The sequence below is a fragment of the Styela clava genome, chromosome 14 (genome assembly GCF_964204865.1).
Source record: "Styela clava chromosome 14, kaStyClav1.hap1.2, whole genome shotgun sequence".
Classification (NCBI taxonomy): Eukaryota; Metazoa; Chordata; class Ascidiacea; order Stolidobranchia; family Styelidae; genus Styela; species Styela clava.
In genome coordinates, this window is record NC_135263.1 from 4,770,085 (window position 1) to 4,795,239 (window position 25,155).

General features: G+C 36.5%; 2 protein-coding genes across 3 annotated transcripts; one reads left to right on the forward strand and one right to left on the reverse strand.

Moving 5' to 3' along the window:
• The first annotated feature begins 828 nt into the window (after positions 1-828).
• LOC120347501 (uncharacterized) lies at positions 829-10,106 on the forward strand. Of its 2 annotated transcripts, XM_078119868.1 has the most exons (4): positions 829-4,179; positions 5,360-5,591; positions 8,785-8,855; positions 9,155-10,106. In XM_078119868.1, the coding sequence occupies exons 2-4, from the start codon at positions 5,509-5,511 to the stop codon at positions 9,931-9,933; spliced, it is 933 nt and encodes a 310-aa protein (XP_077975994.1). In that variant the 5' UTR covers positions 829-4,179; positions 5,360-5,508; the 3' UTR covers positions 9,934-10,106. The 2 variants fall into 2 exon arrangements, with proteins under 2 accessions (XP_077975994.1, XP_039273448.1); XM_039417514.2 differs by having other exon boundaries at positions 829-5,591.
• A 9,642-nt stretch (positions 10,107-19,748) lies between these two features.
• On the reverse strand, positions 19,749-24,928 carry LOC120341522 (pre-rRNA 2'-O-ribose RNA methyltransferase FTSJ3-like). The gene has a single exon (XM_039410049.2). It carries the CDS (start codon positions 23,710-23,712, stop codon positions 21,388-21,390), a length of 2,325 nt encoding a protein of 774 aa, XP_039265983.2. The 5' UTR covers positions 23,713-24,928; the 3' UTR covers positions 19,749-21,387.
• Positions 24,929-25,155: the final 227 nt, after the last annotated feature.

Genomic DNA, 25,155 nt, shown 5'->3' on the forward strand with positions numbered 1-25,155 from the left:
TCTTTCAAAAGCCTGTGGTACTTGCCTGTTAACGTTACAATATTCAGATATTTCCCGTTAAGGTACCGGTAATCATTCAATATGATATATATTTTCAAACCTCTCAAATACTACTTTTTGCACTAAAATGAGCTGTAGACTATCAGTAGAGGGTACCGTAATACTACAGTACTATGATAAGCACTGTCCAGACTGTCAGAACACCTTTCAGCTTTTTAACTACTGAACTAGATCAAATACCTGAATACTGGAATATGGCACCGGTCTAAAGGGCTAGTATGGTATGTTAACTGTTAAATCTAGAACCATGTAAGTAGCAAATTCTGTTTATTACAAACGGCTAGAAATACGGTGCAGTCGTATACGTACGGTACCGTACCCAGGTACGGTACCGTACCGTACTGGGGTACGGTAGGCCTACCTACTGCTGTACTGTGAAAATACTGCAATACTGGTACCGTACCTCTAGTCTCTCTTCTCTGCAAAATAGGATGCACCCACCACCTTCTTCTTTTGCATCTATTTTTTTTATCCTTGCGTCTTTTCAGCCACAACAGTAATCCCAATTTTTGATGTTTGCTCAAAGCCATCGCCAAACCACAGAACAAAGCACCGGAACTCAACTCAAATCTCAGACAACGCAGCGCGTCAACGCAAAGGAATGTTTCCTCGAGAATTCGTTGCGTTGACGCAGTGCGCCAAAATGATGCGTTAACGCAACAACGCAAGTTTACTTAAACAATTAAAGAATAACGCACTGGTGTGAACAGATGTGAATGGGCCCTTACATGACATAATCATTTGCATGATGAAACAAAACATTGTTTTCTGGCGCTTGCCTCTGACACCCTACTCGATACTAAAAAAAACTATTTTCCCAAACTATGGGTCACGAATCCGGATGGGTCGCGTGAAGATTTTCCGGGGTCGCCTTTTTTGATCATGTTACATCCGAATACGTTGTTGACCCGCTCGTACGCGAATTGGATTTATTGCAACAATGCAAGTCTGCGAGAAATTACGTTTTTTTTTATCAGAGTCGTCCAGCGTTTATCACACTGTGTGTCGCAAGAGCTTCTCAGGTGTGCCGCGGAGCTTTTTGAAATTTTAGAAAATAAGCTATTCGTATTACACATAGACAAGCATGCAACGGGAAAGCTTGTGAGACTTGAGTATATAGTATTAGACATGTAATATAAATACAATTGCCCTTACGTTGTAGTAAGAGTGATTTTCTACTATTACTGAAATTAAAAGCAAAAAAGGGAGCGACGGAACCTCATTTCAGTTGCTTCTCAAAACAGACACACACATCGCATTAACATTTGCAGAATATTTTGTTTAAAGATAACTTTATTTTGTTACAAGTGTGCCGCAGAATATTTTTCATTCGCCAAGTGCGCCGTGAGCAAAAAAAGTTCGAGAACTACTGGTGTAGCCGCTTGGTTGTGGAATATACAAAGCAAAGTTGCTTTATTTAGCGGAGTATTGGCACTTAGGTTTCGATCAGTTTCGAAAGCACTTTGTTAATTTGCGCACGTGTTCAAAATCCACGAGTCGGCTGCGTGTTTTGTCCACATCGACCCCACAAAAAAGTGAACATTTTCGTATTGCAATATTTCGTATTTAGGTGTTTCATATATAATTTCGACGCGTTCCGAGCATTCAAACACAAAATCACAACAAGTTCCAGCATAATAAAAAGCACCTGGAAGATGTGATTCCGTACACGTTTTCCCTATTTTACTCTAATGCTCTGTTTTACTTTAAAATCAATAATGGAGCAATCTGTAATATGTTAACATTGTACTAAAATTAATAAAGACACTGTTAGAATATACTAAATAAGATTGGAAATTTATGTATGAAGAAGCATCTTACTATTTTCGAAGTATATATATATATCATAAGCTTTCTTACAATCTACCACGTTTATCAAGTCCGTCTATGTTTTGCCAAGGAACCGTTATGATTCTGATTTAAAAGATTTTTACATTGTGGTTTTCATACGAAGTCATGAGTTATCAAATCTTCCTAAGTTCCTCCGTTTTCCGGCGCATTGCCGGACTCGTTCCTATATTTTTGGTCCAATGTACACCGGCAACGTCCAGTTCCCATTGAGTTAATTAAAATGATGAACAGTAATGATTTCTGAAGTTGCTCAACGTTTGTGGGGTCGCGAGTATCTGTGGGCTTTGATTTTATGAAAATTGGGGTCGCGAAAAAAAAGTTTGGAAACCACTGCTTTAGTGGACCGCGAGTCCTCAAAAAAATTGCAGGGGTCCGTCAAACAAAATTTTTCGAAAAGTTTGAGAACCACTGCAATAAAAGGACGCGAACTCACACTTTCTTTATTAATAGGCTTACTATACGTCCCGACGAGTGAGCCAAAAGTCCCGCATTTGCGTTCAGCCATCCAGCATAATACACGATCATGTTCACGTTACTGTTGTTGCTGTGTAGCGCAACGCTAGCGTACTTACTGAAGGTGAATGTGGTATTTTGTCTGTTTCGTTGTTTCCCGCTAACATTGTTAGCGAACGTATCACATGAAAATCAATTCTAATTGGTCCTGTTCGGACATTCGTGTGAATGTAACATTGAACAACGTTTTTTTAAAGGTGTTATCTACACAAAAGCATGCTTGGGCGAATAAGTAAATTCTCAATGCTCGAAAACGGCAAACTATTTCATTATTATTTATCCCTTTTGCTGTACATAAAAAATCTAAACTTGGATCATTTGTATCGTTAGCGTCTATTCCTTTCTATTTTTCGAACTGAACCCGATATTTAGACAGAGAATATGCGCATGAACTCTCGATGACAATAAATATGGTCAACGAAGACAGCCGGGATGGCTTGAATGTAGGCCTATGTAGTAAAATCGGAAACTGTAAAGTTACAGGAGGGGTCCCGCTTCGAAGTCAAAAAATTTGTTGCAGTGACTTCTAGATAGCAAATGCATAGACATGTTCGGATTTTGCAAAGATGGCTCTGAAAGTGCTCATTCCCTTTGCTGCAATAACCTACGAGTGCGAGGCAGCTTTTTCCACTATACTCAGTAGTGGGATTCAGTCGGTTCGCACCGGTTCTATAGAACCGTCTCACGGAATTTTATGAAATCAGCAAACCGGTTAGCATTACTGGTTACTGTCAATGTTAAGTTTGTAACAGAACCGGCTGAAAAATATGACTTTTGTGAAGGAACCGGCTGACAAAAAATTTGAATCCCACCACTGACTATACTTCATATCGAAACAGACCGGGTGTCACACATGACATAAAAGTTGCGCTTTCCAAAACCCAACCCAAAATATATGTTTTGTTTTAGTGCACAAGGCCGGGAATCATTAAAAAATTGCAAGGGGTCCGTTATTGGATTTTGTTCAAAAAGTTTGCAAAACCACTGCGCTAGGCCAGTGGTTCCCAACCGCCGGTCCGCGAAAAATTTCGTTGTTTGTATATGATCGTCTCAATCGCTTTACCGAAGACGAAGTTGCATTGTTTATTACGCAATTTCTCTTCCTCCGTCATATTGCGACATCTTGGCGCCGAGTAATCATACTTTTCGCTTTTTCGGGTCTGATTCATCGCGAATACGCTCCATCAAATCTCGCAAGATTCAGAAACCTAAAAATCAGCACGCGTTCTTTTTCTGTTCTACGTGCTTATCCTGATTAATATGACCATCCGAATAAAACGTTATGCATATTTCTTCCTTTAAACCGGAAAACAGTCAGGAAGAGTATAATATGAACTTGCCTGGTACCAAGTTACCTTAGTCATTAGTCATTGTAATGTAAATTCATTTTATTTGACGCATCGATCAACTCCAGAGTGATATGACGAACCCGATGAAAAAGCTTGATTAAAATTGTGATTCTACTTCACAGTCCAGATTCGACAAGAAACACTGTCACAATTTTGGATATATACATCTCTTGATAACGAATACCCATCGCTAGGTAATCTGGCAATCAAACTGTTGTTCGTATTTTCAACCAGTCAATGCGTTATGCGAAAAAACGTTTTCACCAACATCAATTCGATTGCACGCCGCTGCAGAGCTACGTGTTGTATAAACTTATTTGAGGCCTCGTTAGAAATTCTATATTGGAAACGAAACAGCAGCAAAATTCTCACTAGAGTTAATTGTGTTTGTACATAATTTGGCAAGGTACATGTTTTTTATGTGAGATGTTTTATGCTTGCTATTCTTACGCATAATGAGTGCCCAGCACTGCATTTTATTACGCAAATATTATTTTATGCTTCACCTATTTCAATTTTGGCCGGCACATTATCTGATACTTTTTCTTCGTGTGAGATGTTTTCAAGTGAGCCTTTTTGTCTAGAAACATATTGAGTGGAGTGCCCGATATTGCATTATATAACGCAAATATATGTTATTCTTTTCTGTTCCGGTCATTTCAATTTTTTGCCGGTCCGCGATTATATTTAATTTTAGCGGTCCGCCAGGGTAGGAAGGTTGGGAACCACTGCGCTAGGCAATCACGCCGCCCAAAATATCCCAGATACCTTTTTGGAAAAGACCATGAAAAAAAAAGGTCGATTATTATCACGAATCCGGTATTTGTCCGCCTTCTCGCCGTAATTCTAAATCCATGGTGTAGGGCTCTGATGGCTACAACATTTTTTCTATAAAAGGCCTCTTTACGTTTTTGTAATGAAATACGGCCATCAGTGATACCGAAGTGTTTATGAGTTATGCTTATTCGAAGAAATGGTTTATATATAATATACGTCATTCCGCCTGAAACTTAGGATAGGATATGATTTACATATTTGTACCGGCGGAGAGGAAAGGTAATAAGACGGCCTAATCATTTGGCGAACCACGGCCTCTCGTCCGGTTACCAGTCCAGGTCGGGTATGAGATCAGTTAGCCAGTTATTTGTTTTCGGAAGCATGGACTTGATGGTAGAAGAAGCCGTAACCGACCAGTGGTCACTTGAACCATCCTACGGCGGCGAGGAGTCCAGCAATCCTCTCGCACATGATCATCTCCGCATGGGATTCGAACCTGCGATCCCACGAAGGGTAATCAGAGTTGCGGTGGCGAGCGTATTCCTAACGCTTAGCACAATGCGCCACACCGCCGAGCATTTCATGAAATGTTAAAATTCATAAGAATTGACTGACTGGTGGCCATTTTTTGAAATCGAATATACAGTCAGGGCACTGGGAATCGATACCCTGTTTCTTTGGAAATTACCATAAGTCGGAATAAACATTACCTACACGGCATATGTTTACTCTTCTTATTATCTCGTGTGTATTACTAAATCTTGTGCCGCAACGGACAACAAGGTTTATTTATATTTTATTTCACGCAGAACTGACGTTTCGTCAGACCAATGACATATAACAACATGATGCGCAACTGCGGCTTTTTCTGCCGGAGATCGTATTCGACAGCACGCTTCAGTGCACATACTTTGTGCCTCTAGAACGAGTGGCTGTATCGCCACCAAGGCATTTAGAGATGGAGCCTGTGCCTGCTTTAACGGTCGTTGTCGATTTTGATAATGTTTTAGAAAGTGGAGTTGGGAAGGAAATCGCAAGAACGTAAGTAAATACAATTTTTGTATCCTACATAACCTACCGGCCTGGTATCACACTACCAAGTGCCTGTGCTGCTAATACCATAGACCTACTAGTTGCTCATTTCTGCATTTGCCAAAATTGCTTTTATTTTGAATGAGAGGCTGACCCCTGGATGTTTCAAATAGTAGTTTATGTAGATGTTAAGTAATGTTAAGGCAGGAATTATATACGGTACTTGTTTATTCGGGAAAATTGCTTTTTAGGCTGACTTGCAATAGTTTATGTAAACATATTTATATTAGTGCTGCATCCTAAAACTAACTAGCCTAAATGGGTAATATCAGTTTTTAAGCACACGGTCCACCTAACATGGAAAATCAGTCCTATAAGTTGCAGTTCTCTTACGGTATATAGCGGAGTGGTCCAAAGTTGAGGGCCTTGCGGGCCACACTATTAATTTCGTATTGTTCGCGAGCCACAATAGGGCCAAAAGCCTACCGTAGGTGAACATTGCAATACAAAACAAACACTTTTATTGTCCAAACACCTTGATCATTATTTGTCTTTTATCAAGCTAAAAACTTCCAAAACCACCAAAAACTCACAATATCTACATTTAGTATAAGATCCCCCCCTCCTATCCAGTCAAACATCTGTTCGAATGTGTCAGCTTTCTTTCAAACTTATATTTACAAATAAAATAACTGCAGATCAATTGATTACTGAATTTTACCAAATTTGAGATACAGGAGGGTAATTACTAAATTTTCTGACATAAAAGCAGCATTTTTACTGTTTAGGCTTGTTAGAAAAAAACACCCGGCAGGAATTAAATTGTTCGGCCATTACATTAATATTTAATTATCAGGCATAGTTAACCCTTTCCGTGCGGTGGGCACGTATACGTACCCACGACAAAACTCGCTAGATTGCGGCGGGTACGTTGATGTACTCCACTGTTTTATTTAGCAATCGGTCGCAAACTGTTGGTCTAGTTTTCCCGGGTTTTAGTTTATTGATAAGAAATCTTCTTCGAGATTAACATAAGCGACGGTAAATCTTGCTTTCGTTTACCATGGGAATTTTATTTGCGGCGGAACGAGGGAGTGTTTTTGGGCGGTAGGGGAAAGTGGGGAAGGTTGGGACACTTTTTTTCTTTTGCATATTTTGAGCCGTTAATTCTGCATATTCTCTTAAGTTTGCGGGACTAATGCATAGAGGGGTAAATGTAGTTTTTATTCAGCAACAAAGAAATTCTCTTGCGACACACATTTTACTACCAAAATGCTTTGAAAAACGTCTGTCAAGTGTCCCACTGTACCCCACTTGTGGGGCACAATCGGACAGACCCTGGGGCACAATGGGTCAGTCTGTCAAAATTCAACGAAGTATGCCCTTAAAAATAAGCAATTAATCAGCATAATCGTCTAAAGTACGGGGAGACTTCGAATTTGAAGATTTAATATTTTTAAAATCAATGTTCAACTGAAATAGTTCAGATATTTTGACAAAACATTTTGCAAAAAAATTGATTATTTTCTTCCTCGAATCTAAATCTGGAAATATTATTGATTCTCGAATATATTCCATATTAGGCCATGGGTCGAAAGAAACCATTATATTACACAAAATATAACGCATCTCTAAGTCTCTAAGCACTTATTGTATCAAACACTGTCGAATTGTGCCCTGTAGAGCATGTCCCACTGAACCCAGGTCCATTGTTCCCCATAGGAAACAAATACTTTCAGACCATCCCACGGCAAAATTCGGAAGGCACAGCCAATCGCTAACGTTAGGAATATTTTACAGTGGACTGACGCTAAAGAATATCAGACGATGGTTTGTCTCGTTGGAAAGGCTAAACTGAAAAAAAGAAAAAACTGGAACGGTGAAAATTTTTTTTCAACCTCCCAATACCAATTTCACCCCATAGCTTGCGCCGCTCTACCCGTCCGTTGTCCGTTCGCGGGGACGTTGTAACTCACCGAAGGGCGGATTGGAACATCGAGCCGCGGACAGGATTGCAGATATAGTATCAGTGTAATAGCTGATTTTCCACTGTGCCCCATGTCCCAACGTACCCCACCTTCCCCTAATAGAAGACATATTATCCCTTCCATCTACCAAAGTATTTTGAATTAGATAACGAAATTGCTACAGCAATATTATGCTATTGTTTGCCAACCAAGAAGCGGTAACAGTAAAGGATTTAGCGAATATTTCTATTTTTTATCACGGTTTGAAGTTTCAACACCCAAGAAAAAAAAATGCCTTTTTTCTATCCGGTTTGTGACTCAGACCACCCCTTTCAGAAAAAATTTTTTTTAATCGCCAATTGCAAGCTCTTTAAATAAGCTTTCCAACGAGCCGTCAATGGGCAGCAGAGGATCATTACTTTTTCGTTAGTCGATCGATTAGTTGTGGGGGTACAAATGCATAAAGTCGGCGTAGCAAATACGATTATTTAATAAAAAATAAAAATCGCATGGAAAGGGTTAACATAGGCTAATTCATAGATTCCTCATTCGATTTATAGTTTTATATTAAGCCTATTTTGCTGGCATATATTTCTGACCAAAAAATAGTTAAAAATTTAGACTAGCCAAACACAATATTAAACACAGCTAGCATTCACACTAGTCAATTCCGTGACATTCATTAGAGATGTAACAATATGTCGAACGATTTTCCTGGTTATTTATATGACACAACAATACCAAATGCAAATAATGGAGTGGGGGCCACATGTGGCCCTCGGGCCTGGGTTTGGACCACCCTGGTATATAGTATAAACTTTTAAATACATATAGACATAATGAGTGCTACACCCTATTATAAGTTAATATTCTTATCCAAAATTCAGTAACATTTTTGTATATAGTATTGAATTATAGGTTTATTCTAATGTCTTGGACGTTATTCATCAACTTTTATATATTTTGAAACTGATTAAATCACTAGGCCATCATAGGCCATATTCAACCTGCAATTTTTTTTAAACAACTTTAGAGAATATATTCAATTTATAATAAACATCCTCGGAGTAGGCTACTTATAATTACAAACTTGAGGGAGCTGAATGTGATGGCCACGCTCTAGTCTATACCAAACACTATTGTTCTTGCTTCAATTTTTACTATTTTCACAACTGTTTCATTCATCAATTATTATTATTATAGTTGACAATTAAAAAAGCTTTCTCTATCTTTAGTTGTGAAAGTTGCGGGAAAACGTTTCCAAGTATTGTGAGACTCCTACAGCACAAGAGGCAGCATAAACATAGTAAGTATACTAATGATAAAGGGTTGGCCTACTATCTCTTGGCGGACGAGTGTGTGTACCAGGTTAGGGTTAGTCTGTAATTTCAGGTACAAATACTTTGACGGAGTGTGTGTACCAGGTTAGGGTTAGTCTGTAATTTCAGGTACAAATACTTTGACTGATCCCCAAACTCGTAACATAACTAAAATAATGAAAATTGGAATAAAATGATGCCCCAACCCTAACTTGGTATATATACTACAGGGACCAAAAACTTTTAGCATTTCCGCAGTTTCAAAAATCACATTATTTATCCACAGGACAAACAGTAACAGAAGGGGACATAACAGAAGCCTGGTGTAATGTCAGTAACAACAGTACGATCCCGAACAATGTACTTGCGTACTTCATTGATGTTTGCAATAGGAATAGGAAAACAACCAACGGAGGTTCCGATTTCATGTCATCGTTCAGCAAAGATGCCATAGAAAAGATACCATCACTTATTCCTGAAATGCCACGTACTCGTTTACTGCAGACCGTGCGCAAAGTTTTCGATCAACTTGCGATAAAACAAGCAAGCAAAGACACTGGGAAACTCAGTAGAGATATGCCGAACTTGAATAAGGATGAAATTTTCATCATTGAATATATAGGAGGCCACATCCTGCAGCGCATGAGAAAATTGACTAAAAACCCCGAAGAGTATGATTGTATATGCAGCCTTATTTGTAAAGAGCCACAAAACCCACCAGACTCTCTTATAACTGTATTGCAAAATAAAGATTATGGGTCGCTAACTACACCTGCGCCAGAATTGGTTCAATTTCTGGTAGAACTTGAGAAAGAATTCAGGAAAGGATATAAGCATGATAAAATTTTGTTCAATATTTTGGACAACATTAATCTAAACGATATGAGCATTGCTTTACGAAATATTATTACTTTGGATCAGATTGAAAAAATGTCGTTACATTATTTAAAAATCCGTTGCTACCAAAAAGCTAGAGTTCTAAATGATCAGTTCAACCACCCAAAAGATCAAAACATTGGCCTTCGCAAAGCGTTGAAGGCAAAATTGGGTGGTGAGAAGCCATAATTTTTTATTCAATTAGCCCACTTGGATACTTCGTAGCATAAACCCCTGATCATATGTGACATCTGGAAAATATATAGAATGAAAATATATAGAATGCTATATGTGAATGATCTCTCTTATAGGCCAGGAGCCTCGGTGACCTAACCCTTTACTGCTTAATTATTTTACTGTTTATTCAAATTTATCATAGTGCTGACATGGTTTGTGATAATAAAATCTTTCATTTTTCTCAAAAATAGCTCTTTGTAGTACAGAAAATGCATATTAGTGCTGACGTAGATTAGAGTAGTCAACACTGAGTATTATAATCAAAACCAACTTTTCCTATAAATTTTGTCTAAATATTCTACCGAGCTTCCATGTGGACCCAGGAGGTGTCGGTTTATCCACTCGTTAGGACTTGTTGATGGGGTCCTATCGCGCTCCAGAAAACTCTGAAACGCCCTATGCCCATTCTTTAGTGCCGAACAGTAGGAAAATGCAATATTTGGCAGGAAAAAATGGAAAATTCTGTCTAATCTCGTGATACGAAATAAAGTGTGTACAAAAAAAAGTAACATATTAAAAACCGATAAAAAAAGAACCAAAATTAAAAAAATACTAATAGTAATAATAAAAAAGACAAGAGCAAAAATTTAACATCATATCACGCAGACTTAGCAGGTCGTTTGCGAAGTTTCTCATCAGACACTGTAGTCGTTTTCCAATCAACATTTGATCCTTTTATTGCCTTTAAACCCTTTTTTGCCGAAATTATTTGGTGGAACTGACCATATAGCTGGATATCTGGATTTTCATTTTTTCCTCCCTGATTTCTTACATGGCCAAAAAACGCTTCAAGAGGATCCTGATTGACACGTTTTGTAATGATATAACAATTTGCTGGGAGATGAGTTGATGTTGTTCGGATCAACTCCACTATCGCCGAGGTTGTTATTTCAAGTCCTTCATAAGTTTCCCTGCTCAAAAAATGTTTGTTTCTTTCAAAATCAGAAGACTGCGTAACAGATTGTTTCCAATGACGCAAGTCTTGTAAAAAGACTTGCTCGAGCCAAACTAAACGAGCATCATCAGGTGATCGGTAAGGCTGCAGGTTTTGGTTGTAACCGCAATCTAATCTAGTGTTCATTAGATCGAACCACTTGTTAAAAAATCCTGCAAACCATGCACTTGCCTCCATCTCAGGACAACCTCTTCTGCTTAATAAATTTGATACGGTGTTTGAAAGCACTTGTGCCGCGTAACTGACCCGCATTTTGGAATAGCTTTGCAAGCAGAAATGGGCGTTAGTGAGCTTACAGCATCTTAGTTCATTGGACTTGAAAAAGCTGGGAACAGCCTTGAAATGCTCCCATCTAATGAATTTGTCTCCCTTTTTCAATAGCTTTGTCCCTCCGTTTTGACTGCTTAGCAAATTATTTCTGACTGTTTTGAGCAGGTGGGGTGGATCGAATAATAAATAAATGAAGTATTGGGGGTCGAAAATATTATTGCATTTATATGGAAATTTTAGGTCCATATTATTAAGTTCATACAACATTTTACGATTTGCGCTTAGTCCATCGCATACAAATGCAGCTACCCAGAATCCACAATCCTGTAACTCGCCCACACATTCCCAAAAAATACTGGTTAGCTGGAATGAATGAACAGCTTTGGTGGCAAAAAAAGCTAGAGGTTTGGAGAACCGACTGACAAGACCTCTTGCATATATTTGCAATGCATGGTTAGCAGGTATTTTTTCTTTTGCATTCCTGGAATCCCCCATATCCACAAATCCCAGCATCTTATCTAATGAAGAGCTGTACACAATGTTTTCTTTGACTGAAATTCCAAAAATTCCAAGAATAAATGCTTATTGCAATCAGAAACTACAAAGCCAATTCAAAATATAGAAATGTTCAAACTATTTGCTTTTCTTATACGAGACTGACTATTGACTCAATTTAAAAACATCTTACCCAATTTGCTCAGTTAAAAATAAATAAAATTTCTTCACATTTTCATCATATGCTCAACATTTTTCACAGACAACCTTTCAATGTGAAAAGTGATACTAGGCCTGTAGCTCTAAGCCTTCAGTCATAAGGTGTAACACTAACTGAAAGAGTGCTAACAGGTATATTACCCTTTATTTCATCCATAGATAAAACTAGGAGACGATCCTCACTAGACATATTCTGAGCTCTCTTCTTCAACTCATTCTTAACACTTTCAGAAATGCCGGGTTCCACAGTGTAAATATTTCTAAATGAAGATGTTAAAGTCAACAACGATTTTGAAGAGGTAAACCTTATTCACAAAGCAAACAATCTCAGTATCGTACAGTCTCAAGCTATAACAGTTTTATAATTGATAATGTAAGGATATGATTACCTGTAATCGACTAAGGTTCTTCTGCTTGGTAATATCAAAATTCCAGAATCACGAAGCTCGTCATATGCACTGGAACTTTTCATTGCGAGGCTTAAACAAAATCTAAAATAAAAGAATAGATAATATACTCTGTCAAAATGAGGGTTCAGCCAATTATAAAAAAAAAATATTTAATTTCGTTACAAATACTAAATCCGAAAGAAAAAGATAAAAGTAGCTGTCATGTGCTTCAAATGGCTTGGAGGTATCAAATAAAAATGTAATAAACCCAGTTGTTGTAAACTCCATCTGGTCATCTCATATTTCAATCAAAAACTTTGCGTTCGTTATTTTACTTTACTTTCATATTTATATATATATAAACGGCTTATTTTACAATATATATATATATATGTTATGTCAATAAATCACACATACTTTATCAGTTCCGGGTGGTAACGTTTGCCATGCTTTGCTGCAGAATTAAGTTTGGCCTGCTCCTTCCAGAACATATTGTAAAAGGGCGACACTTCATTTTTTTGCAAACCTGAACAAAGTAAATAATAGAAAACCTAGAATTAACAATACCGAGTTATATTTATCTTCAAAAACCACAGAAAATTATGTACCATTATTTATTATTGCATTAAAGTCTTCTGACATTTCGGAATCGACAGGTACTTGAATATTTTTATCCTGAAGCATATTTCGAACTTCTTCTTCTAATTCTTTCAATCTACAATAATTGAAAATAAAATATTATTGAGTTCACTTTCATGTGTTTTGTTAGTATTTGTCTGAATCAACGTTGGGCAAAAATTTTAAACGTAAAGTATATAAAATCTTTATAAATGGAATTTGAACAAATTCCACATAAATTAATATTGTTAAAAACTACATTTCTCCGAATTCACAATAACAATAATAATCGACCATTGACATCTCGAACAGATATTCAACAAAACATGATCAAAAAATATTAAAGACTACCTTATGGCTTGATGTTTCATTGTGGCTATGTTCCGACAGTCCAAGGTACCAGATTTGACATATTTCAATGGCAATTGGCGAACTTTTTCTATGTAGGAAGTTTTCCTTTTTGTAGTACTTTGTATTCGCTTCTCGTCCTTCATACATTGCTCGCATTTGCTTCCCGATGATATGAATATGTCACAGGTTATTGATCTGAAAACAATAAAGCTGTATGAAAATGACTTTGCTGATATTTCAAATAAGTTTCATCATAAGAAGTATACAAAATAACACAGGAAGGTTGGAAACTAATGAATCACTACTTACCGGAGAGCTAATTTCTCCATCACTGGCGGACCACAGATAGGATTTTCCTTATCAGGTTGTGACCAGATAACCTTTTGGTGGATGTGAACACCGTCCATGTTGATGTCATTGCAGTTGGAAGATATGCCTTGGCAAATTTTACTATTAGTAAAAAGGTTCAAAATGCTGGAAAGAGTCATTGTTGCAACATCAACTTCTCTGAAAGGTTTCCCAGATACTGTGGTCCAGCCATAATATGTAGCAAACATTGCAAGAGATTTGGTAAAACAAACAGTGAATTGAGGAATATTAGTTCTGGAATCCGTTTTAGAATAAAATAATATGCTATTGTTTTGAGTTTCAAAATCCCAGTGGTGAGGTAAGTATTGCATCGCACTCTTTTTCAAATCTTCAATGTCTTTATGGTATACCGGTATAGTACTTTGATATTTCCGTTTTTGTGGAGGTCTAATTGCATGAGTTTTGTTGTTTCCAATTTTGATAGGCATTTTTAATTTAGGAATTGCACCCATCTTCAATTCAGTCCTGCAACCTCCTGCATACAAATAATAACAGAATCAGATAATTTGAAAATAACACTATTGGTTAGTAGGCTAGCAAGTCAAATTCATAAATTTATACAAAAACCTATCTATGGAGCGACGTTATATAGCAGTAATGTTACATACAGTAAAACTGAATATGCAATATTCCTAATAGCCAACAATTACTCACAAAACAACTATTACTCACAAAAACAATGAAGTATATTCACGTGATGCTATTTAGCGGGCAACAAATACGTACATCAATCAATTTTATTTCGGTCACTCTGAAAAAAACAAACGGAAAAACAAAATGCAGAAGACCTGGAGGCAGGCATAACTTAATGAAAAAATTAAAAACGTACAAGTACGTGCCCGTCCACCAAAAACAGTCAAAATAACACAATAAAATCAAGCAATACCTTTTCAAATCCATTTTAAAATGTGAGACGTGTATGTGTATAACAACAGTGCTTTACCTACAAAAATATGGAATAAAAAACACTCGTTGACCTAAAATAGTGATGCTGTAGTTAAATTTCATTGCAAAAATAACACAGTGACAGTGCTTTTCCTACAAAAATATGGAATAAAAAACACTCGTTGACGTAAAATGATGATGCTGTAGTTCAATTTCATTACAAAAATATGGAGTAAAAAACACTCGTTGACGTAAAATGATGATGCTGTAGTTCAATTTCATTGCAAAAATAACACAGTGACAAAAAATTGTTACTTAAAAACAAGCTCGTTAAATAGATTGAATGTTCCATATCAGTCTATGCACAAATCATGGATTGGGGTATCGAGTTCTTTTGTCGTTTTCGATTAGTTAATTTAAAATCATTGTATTCGTTCCAATGCTTCCAACATTAATTTCGAATTTCCACATTCTGACACTGTATCACAGCAGAGTTGGCATTATAAAAGTTCCTTCTGATAATCTGTATGGTACCGGTACCTCCTTTATAGGAGAATTCCTAAATAACTAACTTTGAACTTTGTCATCATCTGCGAAATGCTCCAAACAAATCTTCACGCTATCGCGTTTGTAAAGATCTTTGATAAAACGATCATCTCTGATGCCCAAAATGATTCTTTCCAGCTTGTCAGCCCACTCCCTCTTTTCACCTGAGCAAAATCGTTTCGCTGGCACCGCACACAAACCTGAGGTACTTGCGATACTGCTGCAGCCGGGAACACAACAATGCTTAGACATAATGGCAATTTTCGTTTGTTACAGATGCAGAATAACGGGTAGTTAGCGTAAACACCCCGCAGAATAAGCAAAGAGAATGGAAAAGATGTGATGAAAAGCGACGAGAGGTATGTGCATTGGAGCGTATCATAAAATACAATCTTTTGCTCCTAGCCTTACGGGATGACGTCAGAGTTGCCTATCATGTTGTTATATGTCATTGGTCAGACCAATGACATTAAACAACATGATAGGCAACTCTGACGTCACTCCATAAGGCTACAGGCGAAAGATTGTATTTCATGATACGCTCCAATGCACATATTTCTCGTCGCCTTTCGCGACCGTTTTCCGCTCGCTTTTGCTACTCGGCGTTTTCTTTACGTGTAGTACCTTCCTATTTGCGCCTGTAACGAAAGAAAATAATCCTTATATCTAAGAAGTTTTGCTCACTTGGAAAGCTGGAATTGCAGACAAGCTGTGAAGAGTAATTCTGGACATCATAGACGTTTTTTTTTTATCAGAGAAGATTACAAACGCGATAGCGTAAAGATTTGTGTGGAACATTTTGCAGATAATGACAAAGTTCAAAGTTAGTAATTTTAATGTTTGCGCTTAAACATTGAAATTTCATTTAAAGAAGGTGTCATACAAAACAGCAAAACTGTTTGTACTTCTTTTTACGGCGCTGTGGTACAATTCCATAACACAAAGTTTGCACCTATCGAACTTGCTTTAGTAGGTGAATTTATTAGACATATTACATATTCAGTTAATCGTAGGTAACATTTCTGGTACATAATGCCCCGTAGATAGGTTTGTGTCTAAATTTAGCTCATAGCTCAATAATTAATATTATCTTCGATGCAGGAGGTTGCAGGGCTAAAATCAACTTTCAGCCTTACCGATCAACTGACGATGCTCATTTAGTTTGGCTCGAGCAAGTCCTCTTGAAAGACTTGTGTGAATGGGAACTACCTATATGTTTTGCCTTCCTCCGATTTTAGAAGATAAATTTATTTTGAGGGATTTCGCATATAATTCTCATTGATTGTTGGCTGTTTATAATTTCTATTAATTGTGAATTCTAATTATAACAAAACGTTAAAATATTTTTTACGTAATTTACTAGCACCTTTTTCTTGTCAATACTCCAAGTTGAGATAACAAACAAGACAATACATTTATGTCATCTGGAAGCAAAATATGCACACTAATTAAAAGTTTGACACATTGAGATAATACACCATGACAGGAAATACAAGTTAAAGATATATATGACCATCACATTGTAATTAAAATTAAAAAAAAATTAATAGGGGCTGTGGAGTATGAAAAGTTCAAGACAAAGAAAAGAACAAAAGTTCATAGCTCATGAACTCTCAATTTTGCCCCCATTGCTTTGTGAAGGCCAATATATTCCGAGTGGCTGAATTGGTTTACCTTTATGATAGCAACGATTTTGTATTCAATATAGCGAGTTTTTTTTTTCAATTTATTTGTAGGGATATTATTTCCACAAGCAATGCTTGAATCGTCTAGATCAGTGGTGTCAAACTCATGGGTTTTCGAGAGCCGCATTGCATTTTAAAAATTGTAAAAAGGGCCGCAAACAGTTTTTGATAATGTATAGTTGAAAGATAGTTTCAGTTTGTGACATATATTGTGATGCAACTAAACAGTTGGATTAAGTTTTATTATTTTCTTTAATTTCGAATGCAATTACATATTAATATTTGCATTCCACTATTATTGCAAGTTACTGTATTTTTTACAAAAAATCATAAAATTCCATGTACAACCATCAAAATTTTTAAACAAGCTTTGGATAAGGAAAGAATATTACATACACTTAATCTAAATATATGGACCTAAAATTGACAAAAATACTACAGTATAAACTCAATGTTTTTTTAATTACATTTGTCCTGACGTTTGGCATCTTTTATGTGTCACCAGCATACTAAGGTCAGGCTGAAATGATTTTATAGTACCAACTCTAACTCACGAGGTCACATGATCATGGGTTAATCTGGATCTTTGCGAATGTTTAAATAATTCCAGTATTGCAAAAAAAAGTTACTTTTATCATTTCATGTATAGATCAGTAAAAAAACAAATGACAGATTTTTTCGACAAGACATTTCGCGCCACATTGCGTGGCATAGGATTGCTTGAATTAATATTGATATTGATTTTTAGTAACTAAGTCGTTGTATAATTATATTAATATACAAACACATGGAAATTTTCTGTTCGAAGTTGCTCTTCGAATTTGTCATATTGACTGCTGAGCTTATTGTGTTTTTTCATTGTACTGATGGAAATATGACAAATTAAACAGAATTCTTCTTTGCTTCAGAATTTTGTGAAATGCAGAATGCAACTCCCATTTTCTTCGAAAATGCCACCTTCTTCATGTACTTGCGTTTAATTTATTCACTCAAGTGTTTTATACAAGTATTCTTTTGCTAGCTTGATGTATATTCTTTATTGGGTCAAAATGTTAAAAAAAAAAAAAAATTTTCCAAAACTACTTTCAGTAAATTGTTTTCTGTGTGAATAATCAATTTTACTTTAAAATGTTTGTATTTTATCGTGAATCATGATTATACCCTTTCCTGAATTTCTTCTATAGTACTACCAAAAGTTGATGAACCAAATATAACACAGGTGTAGTGAGTGACCCGTAATCCTCATTTTCCAAAGCTGTTTTAGGTATGTCTGGCGTGTTTTGTGCCATTTTACAAATAAGACCGTTTATGGAATCTTACGCTTTGGAATTTTTAGTTATTTTCCTCAAGCCCTGCAGGATATGGGGGCCATACACAACTCTGCCGGAGGGTCAAATGTCTTTGCATGACTCCATAGGTTGTTCTTCTATTGCAAACATTTATGGAGTACTCTAATTATATTTCTTGGAATCACACTGTCAATGATATGTCGCCAGACTTCTGATATCTCCCCTCTGCTACAGTTGTCCTGTGAATAAATAATAGGAAATTGAGGTTAGACGAATAGTTGAAAGTTTTGCTTTATGTCGGCTTACTTTCTTGATTGATATACTTACTATTTTTGCCATTGCTTCTTGTGCTGCAGGAGTCTCACAATGCTTAGACAGGTTTGTTCACAACTTTTACATCTGAAGAAAGAGAGGAGATTTATTAATTTTCGTTAAGAATAAATAAAGCAGTCTATATGATTTAGAATGGAAAAGCTAATGAATCCAATATCTCATGTTTTATGTAAAAAATGTTTTACTGAATTTGGTATATAAACTAACTAATAAAAGGGTTTAGTCAGAAAATTACAAGCATTCGTGGCTCCAAATACTTGAGAGATCAGACTATACAATATCGTCCGGTATGAGTGAATGTTAGGTGAACTTGTTAACCCTTTGATTCGATACGCAAGTAAAAGTGAATGAGCAATAGTATGTTACAGCAATGAGTATATATCCTAACTGATTAAAAAAAAATCTAAATGGAGGTGCATGAACAATTTGAAACCATAAGGGGTAAGTAAATATGCAATTTCGGCAAATGGGCAACTACGTACCGTACTGAATTAATAACTTCGTAGTATTTGACAAAAGCTGGCTTTCCCACATGTACTTAACAGTGCGATGCCCGGGTGTGATATACAACAATAGTATTTACCTTACCTTTTTCCAATTTTCTTTTACCTCAACTTTCCAAAATATCATTAAAATCGACAACAACTGTCAAAGCAGGCACGAACACCATTTGTGCTATGCCTTGAAAGCAGCACACATCCGCTCGTTTTCGTCTCGTCAAGTATGTGCATTGGAGCGTGCTATCAGATACGATCTTCGGCCAAAAATGCCGGAGTTGCGCATCATGTTGTTTAATGTCATTGGTCAGACTAACGCAAAAATTGTTAAGCGATCATTGGCAACAGACTTATTAAAAAATAACTAAAGCAGTGTTTCTCGAACTTTTTAAGCTGCGCCCCAGTTTAAAATTTGTTTAGTCTCGCGCCCCTCCTCAAAAATAACTAGCTAACAGATAACAAATAGTAAAGTGAAGTATGTTTTATTCGAAAAACACGTTGATGGAACGTAAATAAAGAAATAAAGGAAAAGTTTTGAAATGTAAATATCTAAAGTAAAGAAATGTAAATATCCGAAATAGGGCGGGCAAGATTTAATCTAACATATATTTTTATTTTCACTTAGCTCACACCCTCCCCGAAATTGTCTTCGCCTTCCCGCCGTTTGAGAGCCGCTGAACTAAAGAATTTGGATTTTCGTGACTACGATTCCGACTTTCTTCCACTTGTCTTTTTCTATCTGTAGTGTTACTTTTCGCCGTTAAAATCTTGATTAAATCGGCACAATAATGGCATATATATGTAGTCAGAATTAGAGCTCGACCGATATCACTTTTTGACGCCGATATATCGGCCAACTGGTGGCCGATATCGCTATGCCGATATTAATAAAAATCATATTTTGAGCCACGCTTTTATGATGCACCTTGTGAGTCTGTAGTTTCATTTAGATATTTGTTATCATGGCAGTAAGACTTTTCTTTAACTAACTCCAGTTAATGCCGGAACAAATGTTATTCTGTAACTTTTCCTGCTACTTCAATATCAGTCTAGATATTTCCAGGAAAAAGAATTGTTAATCAGACGTTTTTAAATATAACTATGGGCATAGGTTAGGGGCATTGAAAAATTATTATTGATATAGGTATTTTAAAGTAAATCGTGATAATGATAAATTTCGAAGGAATTTTTTTGAATATTGTGATAGCATGTGAAATTTTTATTATCTTTGTTTCCAGAGACTATCAATACCTTATTTAGTCAATAACAATGGAAGTTTTTATTTTGTAATTTTCAGCAAAATGATAAACAACCATCAATATAGACAAAACTGTTACCCCAGAAATTCAAAATTGAATTTGGGGAGGTCACAAATTCGGAAGTGACATCATTGCCGAGTATGGTCGATATTTCGGCAAACAAGCAATATCGGCCGAGCTCTATAATATTCCCATAAACTATCTTGAAAGCTTCCCAAGTCGCACTGTTAGTGGGGACTGCTCTTATTATAAAAAAACTGAAAATAAAATAGCATGTAAACACACATTAAGATGACGACAAAACTGTAATGTGGACCGTCAGGGATAGCCAAAATTTGGGCTGATGTAAGTGTTTATTCTGCTTGGATTTCTATATCCGCATAATGAGAAGTCTAGTTAATTCTATTATTTGTCGTCAGTGCCAGATACTGAATGCACAAATTCTTAAAATGGACTACTGCTTTCTAAATGGGTTCCGTGTGAGAAACCCAGGGGCCCCGTGAACTATTCATCCACTCCTTAAAATACTGACTGATGTTGTAACTGCCCGAAGAAGCAATTACGGCATCAATAAAATTTGACATGGCGGTGGTTGCATTATCTATAAGTTCCAATAGATAATTAATTCTTATAAATTTATTGTGGGGCTCCACATATGATAGTCAGCCTCTTCACAGGCTCCAAAACACTAAACGTTTGCAAACCTCTGTTCCAAATCATTACTAAAATCAAGAATTTAGGATATATCCATCCGCAAATGCAGTGATGGATGGGGGTTTGAATATCCCAACGCAGATGTGGACCTGTTTTTATACTAATAGACCCCCACGTTTGACATTGGCACAACTCAGAGCAGGGATCTCAGCTTGAACCATAGAAAAAAAGGTCGCAGTTGATAACTATATGCGTGATTAAACAAAGAACTACCCATATGCAATAATTGTGCAGATGTGAACCTGGGTCTATACGAATTTCACCCACAAAAATGACATTGGCACAACTTAGGCCAGGGATATCAGCTTAGGCTTAGCCATTGAAAAAAAAAAGGTCGCAATTGATAACTATATGCCTGAACAAACAGAAGTGTCAATACGCAATAATAGGCCTCTCAGCAATTCTGATTTAATAATTTTGTCAGACTCCCCAAGGCTGAGTAGGAAACACAATAACAAACAAAAATACTATTTTTCGTAGATTTCGTCGATATTTGGAAGAACAGTAATAACTCATTATTAATGTTTTATGTTCACTTTCGTCCCCGTTTCGGCTTTTTACCCCCACCTTTCATTTTTCCTCTCAAATCGGTTTTCATTCTTCGATCAACGACCTTGAATTGACCCTTGACACCTTGAGGCCTCCGTACTTTTTTACCGACCCCTCGTTTAGCAAAAACATATGTTACATTTTCTTTCTGTTTTTTCAACATCCCATGCTTTTTGTAAATAGATTTGATCTGGGAAGCCTTTTCCACATTCGACATGTTATGAGAATCTGTAACATTTTCGACTTGTTTTCTGGCCTTTTCCGTTCTTTTCATCATTTTTCGTTTTTTTCTTGCTTTTGCTTCCGCGACTTTCTTTATAGTTTTGGAGTTGATTGCAACGTCACGAGATTCATAGTACTTTTTAACATGTTGTGGAATATGGGAATCCAAAAATGTTCTATGAATCCTCTTTTTTTCATCTTCTACAAACCAGTCCGGCAGACCTTCGTCTTCAAATGTATAACGATTGAAAGAATCATCTATTATATCTCTCTTCCTTTTCCGAGATGTTGCAATGACTGTTCCGAGGGCAAGCCCTGATGCGTCTAACTTTCCAGTCGCACCCCGATAATCAGATGGCACAACTTCAAAATCTTTCAAGTTGGGGTTCTGGTCCTCAGGATCAGCTGCCATGTTGATGTCGTAATCACTATCGCTACTCGAACCACTGTCCTCATCTTCTTCTATTTTAGGATCATGAGGATGTTTCATTCCAACTTCCATTTTAACTTCCTCCTTGGAAGATTCTTTAATTTCATCCCTTTCTGGAATCTTTTCCTCCTTTTTATTCTTCGGTTTGGGAGGTACTCTTTTGGCATCTAATTTAATATCAGCAAAGATATCTTTACTAAACCAGAGGTCGGTTTGTCGCTCAGAAGCGAGTTCGTCCTCACCTAGTGGTACAATAAGTGGATGCGGGCTCTCTTCTTGTTTTTCTTCATCTGAAGAATTTTCCCCATCTGATTCCTGATTGTCTTCAAATTCAATTTCACTGACTTCATCATCGGATTCGTATCCATCTTCATATTCATTTCTTTCTTTGTCATGAATTTTCATACTGTCATCTTCAGTAAGCGTCTCCAAATGCTTGTTAGACTTTATATTATGCAAAGAGAACAATTCCATGTCTTCTTGAGTGTTCGTCGATTGCGCCATATGACCCATGCGTTCACGTAACTTTCGCCGTTCCTTAGTAACAACTTTCTTTTTTCTTTTGAGTTGTTTCGCTTCATCCTCTTTCATTTCGGATAACTTTTTCTCAATCTCTGCATCACTGTCAGATGATGATCCCTCGTCTAATTCTTCGTTTTCTTTTTCACCTTTTTCAGACTCTTGCTCTCTTTTTTTATTCATCTTTTTATGCCAGTTTACGAGAATTCGAAATTCACGTTTACCGATGACCTTCAAATCTTTACACGCATCGACAATATCATCTGTTGTAAAGACATGCCCAAAAATTTCTTCATCATCAAATACAAGCTTGTTGCTTTGTTTCAGGATGTGCAATGGTTTATCAGAAGCAAGGAATTCAGATACTGTACATTCTTCATATAACATTGTAGCGTCATCTTTATACCCAACTGCTTTCGCTTTTTTCAACAATTTTTTATTTCCAAAGTCTGCCATCGTAATTTGGTCATCACCAGGTGTAAGTTCTTGAAATACATGTTTCGCATCGAAGAATTTTTTGTCGATTTTATCTGGCGCTTTGTAGCCTTGACAAACAACGAAAATTTCAGCAGATTCATTTCGAGAAGCTTGTGGTTTCGTTGCATGAACTTTTTTGAAAAGTTGATTAAAAATCCACATTAATGATTGATAATCTTTTGAACGGAAAACTTTGGTCACAAACCAACCTCCCTTGCGGAGGAAATCGCACGCTAATTTCAATGCGTGAAGAGTCAAAACAGATTGGGAGAATGCATCATGAAGCCAGTTTTTACCAACATTGGGCGCTCCGTCGTGAATAACCGAATCAGCTTTCCAATTATGAAGTTCCTTTCGGAGTTGTGATTTGCATTTTTCAGTGGTAATATCCTCAGTGAATGTTATACAATTTGGAATAGGCTTAATTGGAACTAAATCGACTCCAAGAATTAAACTTGAAACTGGCATATACTGTGATGCAACTTGAAGCCATCCTCCTGGTGCAGCACACAAGTCAATCAGGACTTTGGAGGTTTGTAAAAAGCTGAATTTCTTATTCAGTTGCAAAAGTTTGAAAGCAGAACGAGCTCTGTATCCAGTCTCCTTTGCTAAATGATAGAATTTATCCTTGCGCTTCTTGGCTTTGGTCTTTTTACCCATTGTATGATTGTTTTAATAATAATTATCTGAAAGTATTTACAAAAATGATTTTTCGAATGAACGTAAGACTAAAATATTATGCAGTAACGACCACGAGTGATATTATTTGAAAGAGCTGTGCTAAAAAATCTAATGACAATGGTCTACTTGAGAAAACTACCAAAATGTTACCAGAGCGGGGGAGCTTGCACAAATCACAATGGCTCCATTGATACGAGATAGCCCTGATTGCTACTACGGCTATCGCTTTCTAATACAACAGAATTTGCTACACATTAGGCTGAAGGGTAGATTGTGTTACAAAGCTCTGAAAAATATTTATACTTTATGAAATACTATTTCGGCAGGACAGGGAATAGCCAAAACTATGTGGTGTTTCGTATTCCAAATAAACCAAAATAATAATTTCGAATATCCACAGCAAAATTTGTGCATATTTATATGAAATTAAAATTGGCATTTAAGGAAGCCAGACTATTATCGTACCATCAGATCGCAATTTATTCATATAACAACATGGCTAATATGTATTTAGTTAAGTGTTGGACATTTCAGTGTAAGATTCCTAAAAACTAGTGCAATATTTTCCTTTATCATTAATATTTATAACAACCAAGAACTCGATAAATATACAAACACAATGCGCTTCAGACAGCAGGATACTTGCTGCTTGTGAAAATAATGCCAACGTTAACAAAAATAATATATCAGTTACGCGATGCCGAGCGAGTTAGAAACAGATACTTCAAGTTTCTCAATTTTATAAGGATTTAAAAATGTGGTACCATCTTGTCTACATATATTCTTACTAAAATTCTTCATAATTTTGGAAAACCTGCTCACATGGGCACTCGCAGACTTTGTTTTGTAACTTGATCGATTGTTTTGAAAAACAAACAATTTAATTGGTGAATTTGAACTGCAATTAGTTGGAATCAAGTCAAATTTAAATGGAGCCAAGTAAATGAAAATTAGTTATCCTGTTTATTTGGTTCAACTTTATGCTCAAATCGACACCTATTCTACAGTGCAAATTCAAATTATATATTTCAAAGCATTAATCCCGCATGGAGAATAAACTAAATCATCAGGGATATTGGTTGATATCAATTCATTATTTTACTTTCTGCGAATGCCCATGTGTTGACCACCCTGACTCATTACGCACTGAAACCCATTTCCTAGCAAGATTTCTGATATTAAAAAAGGCAGATGAAAGTTGGCAATCTCATTCACTACAAATCAAGTCTAAGCTTTTGCTCATATGTAACAAACAAGCAATAGCTGGTTGAAAAGAGCAAACGAGACACCAATGATGCCGGAGACAAATTCAAAAAAAAAAAAACGATTCGGCTTCAATCATGAGGCATGCCGAAAGGAAACTTTGAACTATTTAGCTATATCACTAAAGCGAGGAAATCTTTCACGTCAAAATCTATAGAA

What these genes read in the sequence shown, in the direction of transcription:
- LOC120347501 (XM_039417514.2), top strand. Translation starts at nt 5,509, where the DNA reads ATGGAGCCTGTGCCTGCTTTAACGGTCGTTGTCGATTTTGATAATGTT. An exon ending in GGGAAGGAAATCGCAAGAAC is followed by an intron (nt 5,592 to 8,784) that starts GTAAGTAAATAC and finishes CTCTATCTTTAG; the next exon opens with TTGTGAAAGTTGCGGGAAAA. An exon ending in CAAGAGGCAGCATAAACATA is followed by an intron (nt 8,856 to 9,154) that starts GTAAGTATACTA and finishes ATTTATCCACAG; the next exon opens with GACAAACAGTAACAGAAGGG.
- LOC120341522 (XM_039410049.2), bottom strand. Translation starts at nt 23,712, where the DNA reads ATGGGTAAAAAGACCAAAGCCAAGAAGCGCAAGGATAAATTCTATCAT.